Source organism: Saccostrea cucullata, unplaced genomic scaffold, assembly GCF_032062105.1.
Source record: "Saccostrea cucullata isolate Sc308-1 unplaced genomic scaffold, CSIRO_AGI_Scuc_v1 ctg468, whole genome shotgun sequence".
Lineage (NCBI taxonomy): Eukaryota > Metazoa > Mollusca > Bivalvia > Ostreida > Ostreidae > Saccostrea > Saccostrea cuccullata.
In genome coordinates, this window is record NW_026926068.1 from 392,194 (window position 1) to 403,532 (window position 11,339).

Below are 11,339 nucleotides of genomic sequence, written 5' to 3' on the forward strand. Positions count from 1 at the left end.
GAATTTAATTGGGAAAAGCTAAATGATAAAAATCAGCTTATGTGATATTGCTATATTTTTTTGTCATTTTAATCTTCCTCACAAAATTCACCTGGCTTGGTATATTTTTCTAAAGTTTATTTTACACTTTTAGCACCAAGGTAACATATTTTGAAATTTGTTTTCACCTGTAAACCTTTACTGAATGTGATTTGTCTATCTTTGTTTTTTCATTGAAATATTACTAATATTTTCCAAGTCTATTTCATTTTCCAGTTCTTAGGAGAAAAATTTCCAAGAATCATCCACTTTCCTAAATTTGTAACATGATATTAAATCCTTTTCAAAGAAAAAAATTGTTTGTATCATCTGTCCTTTAACAAAAAATTCGACTGTGTTAAACATTTACATAAATTAGATGAAAAGAGTGCCCATATTTCCTGAAATTCCTTTCTCAGTTATTCCTAATTTTCAAACGAACTCCCAAAAGCCTTGTCTTTTAGTCTTTCTTCCCGACGTTCAACACTTCCTTGGCCAAAGGGTAACAAGATCAATTGATATATCACCTTCATAACTACTTCCTCTTGTAGCCTCGATGAGAATCTATATAAATCAAGAGGCCCATGGGCCTTATAAGTCACCTGAGTATCATGCCACAACTTTCCAACAATTGAATTTGATTCATGTTTTAAACTAGAGGCCATGAAATTCACAATTTTGAAAGGGACACCATTGCTTATCATAATTATACACTCAGCATGCTTATTTTCGTTACTTAATACCCAGAGGTAGATCAGAGTAACAAAGAGAAAATGCATTTCCACTTTTAGTGAATTTCAGGGCCCCTGGGTCAGGTCTTCTTGTGTTAGCGCAGGTCCACAGTTGAGCTCCCCATCCCACAGGAACCATTGACCCGGGGCCATATCTTTCAAAATTTTGGAAATTTTTTAAAATCTAATTTCATCATGCTGTTAATTAATACCAAAGTGCAGATTTCAAAGCATTAAATTATTTCAGACTATGTTACCCCCCCCCCCCCCTCAAAGTACCTCTGTCCCAGGGGCCAGGAAATTAACGATTTTTGGAAGAAGCAGGTTTTTTTTATCACAAATATACGAGGGCTGTTCAATAAATAATGTCCTCGGTGCTCAGAAAGAAGCAAAAGACGCTTTTCAATGATTTATTCTTCATGATTTTACTAATTAATCTCTTTTAAGTAAAGTACATGTCCGTAACATTTTTTATCCAATTTCTGATCGTTTGTAGAACTCATTTTTGGGTATGACCCTTAGTATACTGGAAAATGGCAGATCCAATGATTTCCCGGACTTGTTTCTTCCTTCTGAAAGTGTTTTTTTCAAGTTTGGAAATAGAAACAAGTCAAAAGGCCAAAGATCTGGCGAATATTGTTAATGTGAAAAAACATTAACTTTCTGTTTATCCCGAAAACCCCTTAACCCTTCAGGGCATGCGGGTTTGGACGCTGTCTTGAAGAAATTCATTGTAGTGGATTCCAGATTCTGGGTCCTTCCTCTAATAAACCTTTTGATTTTTTTGCCAAAAAAGTGCTTTCTAGAATCCTCCAGAAATTAAAATGTCTCTCCCAATACGATTTTGAACAACAATACCACTAATGTTTAAGAAAATTACATATAAATCTGTCTTTATGCTCTTGCATACCTGTGCACTTGTCGGACATTCGCCGTTTTTATCAAGTACATCTTATGGTAAATTTTGTTTTTAGGGTTTTAAGCAATAGATTCATGTTCCAATATCTGTTTGAAAATAAAACAAACGTGGATAACTACAATTACTGATATTTTAAAATAATTGTTAAGAATTTCGTACACGCTGTCATTTTCACTCATTTTTCAAAATATAGGGTTACCTTTGAGTATCAAGCTTTTTTATCGTCAAACGTTTCTTAAATACAGTGTAAACTACTCCCGATGTGATGTCTATCAAATTTGCTATGTGTCTAAAAGTCAATCATACATCATCAAATATTATTTGTTGAAATTTGGCGAACAGTACATAAGTTGTTATAATTTTTGTTGGCAAGGACGGTACCCATTTTTGATGCCCATTATATAATTTATTATCATTGAAATCCACCTGCTCTTTTGTCTGTAAAACAGGCATTGGTTGCTGTAAATGTCACATATTTCAGTAAATATTTCTTTGGGATTTTTAACAAGTTTTACGGCAGCTTTAATGAAGCTTTTATTTTCAATTTAGTTTACTGAATCTTTACCATTCATTTATAATGCAGTGTCTCGAAAAGCCCTTGTTTCCCAGCTTCTCACGATGAAACTATGTGATGAAAAGTGGTCACATAAACTGATATAAATTCATGAAAGATTTAATAATGAGAGAAAGTCAAGTTTAATGTCATACGATATCTGTAATGTATGTCATATAGTTCAGGACATTATTTATTGAACAGCCCTCGTATATTAAAAGCATTTGGCATTATACCCAACAAAAAAGGAAAAGATTTTCAAAGGATTCATGCACTTTCACTATATAAACATTAGGGCCCCACCCTAACACAAGAAGCCCTAACCCACGGACCCTGAAATTCAAAAATCTCAAAGAGGCATCCTTCCTCCTCATAACTATGTTCATAGTTCACTGGTTAAATACTCAGGTGCAGAAAAGAAGAGTTTTAAAGAATTTATGCATTTTCACTATATAATCAATAAAGCCCCATTCTAACACCAGAACTCCCAATCCAGGGGCCATGAAATTCACAATTTTGGAAGAGGCAGACTTTTTTAACACAACTATGTACTTGGTTAGTTTATTTAATACTCAGGAGCAAAGAAGAAATTTTTCAAAGAAATAATTCATTTTTTACTATATAATCTACATAGCCCCGCCCAAGCACTAAAACCCCTTACCCTGGGGCCATGAAATTCACAATTTTGGAAGAGGCAGCCTTATTCAACATAGCTATGCACTTGGTTAGTTTATTTAATGCCCTTGAACAGAGAAGAAGAATATCAAAGAATTTTTGCATTTTCACTATATAATCTATATAGCCCCACCCTACCACTTGAACCCCTGATCATGGGGCCATTAAATTCACAATCTGAGAAGAGGCAGTCTTATTTAACATAACTATGCACTTGATTAGTTTATTTAATGCCCACAAACAGAAAAGAAGAATATCAAAGAATTTGTGCATTTTCACTATATAATCTATATAGCCCCGCCCTAGCACTAGAACCCCTGAACCTGGGGCCATGAAATTCACAATTTTGGGAAAGGCGGTCATTTTCAACTTACCTTTGCACTTGGTTAGTTTATTTAATGCACAGGAGCAGAAAAGACGAATTTCAAAGAAATAATGCATTTTCACTATATAACCTGTTTAGCCCCGCCCTAGCACTAGAATCCCTAACCCTGGGGCCAAGAATTTCACAATTTTGGTAGAGGACTCAATGCTGATTACAATCATACCAACAGTTTGACTGCTTGATGTCCAGGAGTAAAGAAGAAGATTTTTAAAGATTGCACTAATTTTAATGGTTTTTGCCCCACCCCCCAGGCCGCAGGGGGGGGGGGGGGGCAGGGACCATGAAATTCACAATTTTTGTTCATCTTCACCCATAGATGCTATATGCCAATGTTGGTTGAAATTGGTTCAGTGGTTTCAGAGAAGCTAAAAATGTTCAAATGTTAACGCACGACGAACGACGCACGACGGACGACGACGGACGAAAACAGATAACAATAGGTCACCTGAGTTTACTCAGGTGACCTAAAAATTCGCTTAATAATGTACTATAAAACTGGATATTTTTTTAAATTAAATGTTTGAATTTAAAATAGGAAACATGCACGAAGAATAAGTAGCAAAAATTACTCTTTCACCTTTGAAAACTTAAGTACATTACTGATAATTATGGAAGCCCAATAGTGCAAACCAAAAATAACTAAAGAAAAGCAAAATTATTAAATAAAAAAAAACGAAATCATTAAATAAAGAAAATCGAAATTATTAAAAAAAAGAAAAACTAAATCATGAAATAAAGAGAAACGAAATTATCAAATAAAGAAAAATGAAATTAATATATAAAGAAAAACGAAATTATTAAAAAAGAAAAACAAAATTATTAAATAAATAATTCCGTTTTTCTTCATTTAATGATTTAGTTTTTCTGTATATATCAATTTCGTTTTTCTTTATATATCAGTTTTGTTTTTCTTTATATATTAATTTCGCTTTTCTTTATATATTAATTTCGTTTTTCTTTATTTAATAATTTCGTTTTTCTTTATTAGATAATTTTGTTTCTCTTTATTTAATAATTTCGTTTTTCTTTATTTAATAATTTCGTTTTTCTTTATTTATTTTTGGTTTGCACTATTGGGCTTCTGTAGATAATTTTAGAATATGTTTGATTATAAATAGGGAGATTACATCATAAAATATTAAATTCACAAAAAATTTATAGACGTTTCTTAAGACAGAATTACGGCTAAATTCGTGAACGTAAACTTTTTTGTGACAAATTTTACTTGAATCTTGATTTGAATAAAAGACACCTTTTACCTTTGTATTTCGATTCACACTGACATTAAGACTGTCCATCTTTTGCCAGGTGTTTCCTTGTTCACCAGTAATTTGTTTTAATACAGTCTTGCCATAAGAACTGTTTTCTGTTTTGATTATCAGTCTTCCAATATTAGAGCCACGCATGTGATAAAAGAGACTTAGGCAGTAGATTTTATCTGAAATCATACAGTTAAATTTTAAGTGCAAAAAGGTTAAGGTAATACCCTTGCAGTAGAAACTGGCTTCAATTTTCTTTGAGATTTGAGTCATGATAAATAAGTATCAATAAAAATGTATTTTAAAACAAGTTTAATCTTTCTACGAGTGGCGCACCATTAAGCTTTAATAGCGAGCGCAGCGAGGCGGCGCGAAGCGCCGCTCCCGTAGCGAACTCAATAGACTGACGTGTACGAACGGAGGATATTCGGGTTTAAATCTGCACATTGTTCCAAGAAATTGTTATCGTCCTACGTAAAAAATTTCAAACTCTCAATAATCCTTTGTGGTGCATAGCTACAAAGCGGCTTAAAAATAGCAACAACTAACTTGAAAAAAATTCAAACACGATATATATATATTATTATAACAGTAACTTGATCCGAAAGGTCGTATCACGTCGAGTTGACAGGCGCGGATCATCAGATCTAACGAGCCGCGAAGCGTCGAGTTTTATCTGATGATCCGCGCCTGTCAACGAGACGTGATACAGCTCTTCTGATCAAGTAACTGTTATAATGATGAATTTATTATATACCCCCTTACAACTAGCAAAATATAGCGAAATAAAACTTGAGAGATCAATTGTATAATTTTTATCCATAAAACAAAGCATAATAACAAGGGACTTTTTCACGCGCAAGAAAAATAACGTCATGTTTTTGCGTACTACGTCATCAGTTTCAGAGAGTGGTGATATGGATTCAGAAAACCACAGTGTGGTGATCCGGAAAATCGGATCAAACTCTGTAAAATTAACAGTAACAAAAACAAGGAAATTGATGGGTATATAATAAAATGCAATCTCCATGCCACAAAAACTATCGTTTACGTCCTAAGGCAACAGAACTTTTTATTTGACGTCATACTTTCTCCACTTAAACGGTTAGGGTATTTCAAATTTTGTCGGAAATTTCCTAGAAGTTCGGAATCAAGATCCCGGTGCCTGGGAAGTGATTTCTTTGTTTTGTTTTCTCTTTTTTAATGAACTGACAATAGGCAGTGCAAGTTAAATCTATGTAAAGAATTTGATAGTAATAACTGCACTCGCCCCAACGGTTGCACCGTTAAACATATTATTTATAATATGTTGTACTGCAGTTGATATTATGACACAATAATACATAGTGCTAATGAGATCAAAAGCCTGAGTATAAATATTAAATTTATGTTGTTTTTAAAGTAAGAGGAAAATAAATAAATTAAAAATAATTTTGAGCAAGAAAAGCAACCAACTAACATTGAACAAACTAAAACTACCAGGCAGTATTTATTATAGTAAGAAGCCAATATTTAGTTTGAATGACTTGATGTAAGAGAAGAAAATATTGATCAATAGCCAGTTTCGATTAATCTGAATGACTTAGAATTAAGATATATCCATGACTTCTTTTTATAATTATAAGAAGCAGAGAATTTATTCAAAATCTTATTCCCGAAAACAAGAAAGCACTTAGGGTGGTCTTCAACTTGAAATTTAGATATTTTAATGACGTATTTCAATAAATACAATAAATAAAAATAGTTATTTTCAGCTCTTTGTTTATATGATATATCCAAGTGAGCTTGACAAGAAAGTTCATGAATTAATTAAGCACATCAAGTTCTATGGTCTGTACAATGACCATGTCATCAAATACAATCTATTCAATTTATCATCAAGTCCAATGTTGATTGACTTTTGTTCATACTGATTTTTAGACCACAATTTACACACTTTATCAGTTTTTTTTTTTTCATTTTTTTACGAACATGACAGGGAGCACAAAAAGGGTGTGATTAGACGGCAGGGGAAGCTCACTTATTCATGGCACCTGATCTCACTTCTTATATTTCGAGGTCCATGTTTGCTCTGCCTCTCATTTGAATTGTTTAAATGTAATGAGATTGAATACTGTCTATCATCGCAATATATTTTATTTAAGTCAAATCAAGAAAATTATAATTTTTTTATATTTTAGATATTCATGTTCCTTCATTTTCCTTTAATTTAATCATTACGCGTTGTATTAGAACACAATTTAATGTAATTTTCCTTTTTTATCTCATGCAATTTCTCACTAATCACTTGAAATTTATCACAATGAAAAGAACTGATTAATAGTTTTGATATTTGCTTTTTTAAAAAATCTTTACATATTTGACAATCTGAAAGGAAATTAGTAGTGCAGTATAAAGAAAGTAAAACGTTTGGTTATTTTTATTATTTCATACGAGGCATTGTAGAAATATAATCGTTCTGCATGATATATCGATTACATAATACCTTGAAATCTTTTGTTGCTTTCCAGTACTGCGTTATCTCCATACTTCCTAGGACTGGACGCTTCGATATACATATAATAACTACCATGATAGGCCGAACTCGGTCCTGTATCACTAGAAGATGTAGATCCCTTAAAAAAACAAATGTGATGTACCTTTGATACATTTTGACTTAATTAAGTGCCATAAATGTATTGAACCATGGAATTTCCTGTTTTACCGTATGTCTTGTCCAGCTGAATATTCCGGAACCGGAATTAACCAGGAAACAGTTGGAGTCGGATAGACTCTCAAAGTCGCAGGTATCTATGTTCAAAATTAAGATTAATAAAACTTGTCGTATTTGTATATTAAATGAAATATACATTTAACATGTTGCATTTCATCAATGGCTAAGAATAAGAATATTTATTTTTAAAAATGATAAAAAAAAAAGAAAAATATGAATGGTTTTATGAATAAGGTAGAAAGATTAAGTCGATATAATTTTGGCTATTTCATTTAATATTAAAGATTAAACATATTCATAATTTTAAATAGTCTCATGTCTTGAAAAAAGTTTCTGTGGATAAAGCATATACACATTATGAAAGTGCAAAATTTAAATATTTTTTTACTGTGATACATATTTTTTTTCCAAATAAGTGGGTCTCGCTTCATTTTTAAAAATGTATTTATAATGTGAAAGAGTTTGCGAAATAATACATCTTTCGGTGAGCGGAACACTTAGGTTTTATATACTGTAAGGAAAAAGAAACACAGGGTAACATTATTAGGGGGAAATTTCTGACCGCATTACTAAAATTACGAAAACTTGTCAGATCAGAATCCTAGTTAATATCCACTAAAATCAGTATTCAGAATTACTCAACCATGAATTTTATGACGTCACCTATGGATCACTAAAAAAAAACCAAAGGCATGTACAACTTGATGAAAAAAAATTTGTCAATGCTTATTAAATCATTTCATGCACTTGAGGAATATACTTCGGGTTTTTTTCAGAATTTAAAGAAGATATGCATTTCTTGCAATCTTACATAACAGTTGAAGGGGGTTCTATGGGGTCTGGATTTTGTGTAAGAACAGAAGCAACAATGTATTGCTGTTCAGAAGTTAGAAAATGTACCCCTATAGAACGTCTTAACCGTCGACAGAAAGGGTCATGGATAGTTTCCGTTTCCGATCAATCGTGACAATGACGTTGATGCGTAACAGAGTCACGCCAGGCGCTCGGGTAACTCATTCTGCCTCCTATTTTATCGCAAATTTACTACAAAAAACTGCTGTTAATAGAGTAGGCTATTGTAATCATTACATTCACCATAAAAATCAACAGAAACCGATTGCGCGATTCGGATTTTTGAGGTGGTCAACTTGACGTTGTTGTTCCTCTAACTGGCACATGCTCACGCCATCTGCCTTTTTTTCGGCGTGTTTACTTAGCTTGACTTTATCAAGGCTTTCTCGCAAACAATCACATTTACCCATTCGACTGCTTTCTGTAAAGTTGATACTATTCTCATTGAACATCTGTTGGACTAAGTGAAAGATAGAATTCGAAATACTCTAGCTGGTCTGCCTTGTTGAATGGGTTTAGTGATATTTATAACCCCCCCCCCCCCTGCTTGAAAAGTGGGAGGGTATTTAGTAATCGGTATGTCCGTCCTTCTGTCTGTTACGCTTTGGTATACCCATCTCTTATCCGCAACTCCTCTCATACCACTGAAGAAAATTTAATGAAACTTTCACAGAATCTTTATTACATATTGCCATTGTGCATCTTCTATTTTACTTTTTGATCTGACATATATTTTGGATTTTCCAGAGCAAAACATGGATACTGCCATTATATTAATATGGGAGGCGGGGTATTATTTAGTGAGCTCATTGCTCACAGTACCTCTAGTCCTTTTTAAAACATTAACTCACTGATAAACTCCATGCGAGGGAGGATTAAGCTGTGACAAAGGCGCAGAGGAGAAGTTGATAAGTTAAGGAGAGATTTCAATTTCCACAAGGGGTTGGAGCTGGTATCGTCATATGAGTTTAAATAACTCATGAATAATGAGGCAAAATCAAATAGGGTTTTGGTATTATTTTCATTAAAGGTGGTTTTAAACATACGATGATAATACAAATACAAAATGTGTAAACTTTGTCATGTGTATTTTACTTACAACCATAAGTTATATTTCGTTCGCCACAGTTTACAGTGCTTGGATCTTGACATCTCGCGTTGATGTCAGAAAACAACTGCGGATACGGACACTGTTGAAGATATGGGCTACTTTGACTGCAATCATAGAAAGAAGGACACAGCTCCTTGTCTTCGAACACGAAATTAGGAAGGTTTCTACACAGATCGTCAACGGTCCATGATTCTTTGTAAAATGAATGTCAAATAGACAAAGAACATCAGAAATCGAGAGAAATAATACAATGATCAATGTTTTTCTATTTAATATAAAATTAAATGTTTAAACTTACTTTTAGGAACACTTTTTAATTTGTCAAGTAAAGACTTATATTCTGTTAAATTGCGCTCAAATTCTTCTGTCTTCTTTTTAAGGAGTCTTTGCGTTTCAGTGCAAGTAACATTGTTTCTTTTTGCTTGAATTTCAAGTTCAGAGAAATCTTTCGTGGTTGATTCAAGTGAAGATTCACAGTTCTGTAATCTTTCCTCTAATGCGCTTGTTTCGTTGGAACATGAAGATATGGCAGTGGATAAGTTTGTATTCATTGTAGAGATTATGACGTCATACTCAGATAAGTTTCTTAAAGCAACTTGTAAGTTTTCTTCACATCTCTGCAAACTATCGTTCAATGTAGCCAAACCCAGAATCTCATTCTTTAATCTTTGTGTAATAGTCTTCTGAGAGCTTATCATTTCCAAATGCCTGAGCTCAGTTAAGGACATATTTAGCTTGTATTTAGATATATTCCCTCTACAAATGTCAAGGCTATGTTCACAGCTGTTCAAGGAATTATTCATTTTTGATATTTTGTGGAAACTTTCTAATTTTGTTTTATTCTGTATTTCAAGAAGATTCAAACAGTTCTGTTTCTCCATCTCAGAAGACTGTAACTCTATCGATGTTTCGTTTAAGTTTGATAAAGTGTCATTTAATATCAAATTGCACCGCAAGCTCTCATTCTTAAGTATTAATACTGTCTTCTCCACTAATCTAAGGGCCTCGGAAAAATCGGTGACATTAGAGTAAACTTCCATAAGGACTTTGTTACATTGTTTTAAACTGTTGTTGATTGCATCTACTTTTGCTCTCTCGGCGTTCAGTTCAAGTGATTTTTGTTCCATTTTTTCGATTGCGCGATAAATTGTTTCATTTGTCGTTCGAAGAAGAAGACTTGTGTTTGCAAGGTTAAACGTACATCCATCTAACTTCTTTTCACAAAATGACAGGGATTTGTTTACTGATAGCATTTTGTTGGTTTTTGTTTTCATTTTAAGTTGAAGCTCCTGTAGTTTGAGATCTGCATTCAAATTTAATTTGCTCAAAGAATCAATTGCATTTAAAGACTCCGAAACATTCATTTCCATTTCTTTAAGTTGAAGTTGGCATGTTCGGGACCTATTTTTGTACAAACTAACCGTGTTTTCGTTCTTTGTTCCAGACTGTTGAACCTCAACTAATTTTCCTGTTGTAAATCGATGCATGGTCTGATATACGTTTAGTAGAACACCACATGTTTTGATACTTTCGGTACAGACATTTTCTTTCAAATTTTCTGTAAAAGGTCCCTGAAATTTCCTTCTGTCCTCATAAAGTCCTTGTGAAAATATATTATACACTTTTAAAAGTTGAAAAAGAAAAATGAAATAAAAACTGAAAAACACACTTTTCTTCATCATATTGGAAAATACTGTTTCTATTCTGAATAGTTTGGACGAAAAGTGTCTTTTATATACTTCCGTCTGAGTACTTATAACAATCATGTGATTGTAAAGAGATTATCTGCTGAACTTAACCTCAAGAACAGAAAAGCATTATTTTAAGTGTTTGTAAGCGGTTCAGTACGTATATTTATTTAAGGAAGGGTCATTTTTTCTTCTTGTTTTTTATTTCTAATTTTAATATTGATGTCACAATGGTTTCGCCTATATCGGCTTGTTAAGAAAACCAATTATTTAACACATGTACATAAATATTGTAGTTTAAGAATTATAGGCTAAGTCTATAAGATAGATGAGCATGACTGCCATATAAACACCTCTCTGAATATTTCCACAAAAAATATACGGTTAGTCCTCAATCACATTAGGTATTTTGATCCAATAATTTCTCGAGATGGT

The 11,339-nt window shown here is 32.9% G+C and overlaps 1 protein-coding gene across 1 annotated transcript; it reads right to left on the reverse strand.

The window, feature by feature from the left end:
• Window positions 1-363: 363 nt before the first annotated feature.
• On the reverse strand, window positions 364-10,933 carry LOC134270666 (uncharacterized). Its single transcript, XM_062752901.1, has 6 exons — window positions 9,515-10,933; window positions 9,205-9,408; window positions 7,245-7,330; window positions 7,026-7,155; window positions 4,541-4,719; window positions 364-582 (listed from the first exon to the last, which is right to left on the reverse strand). Exons 1-6 carry the CDS (start codon window positions 10,896-10,898, stop codon window positions 499-501), a joined length of 2,067 nt encoding a protein of 688 aa, XP_062608885.1. The 5' UTR covers window positions 10,899-10,933; the 3' UTR covers window positions 364-498.
• Between the last annotated feature and the right edge of the window lie 406 nt (window positions 10,934-11,339).

Coding starts and splice junctions, on each gene's coding strand:
- LOC134270666 (XM_062752901.1), bottom strand. CDS start 10,898: ATGATGAAGAAAAGTGTGTTTTTCAGTTTTTATTTCATTTTTCTTTTT. Junction 9,409..9,514: donor ATTAAAAAGTGTTCCTAAAA/GTAAGTTTAAAC, acceptor CATTTTACAAAG/AATCATGGACCGTTGACGAT. Junction 4,720..7,025: donor AAGCAACAAAAGATTTCAAG/GTATTATGTAAT, acceptor GTATGATTTCAG/ATAAAATCTACTGCCTAAGT.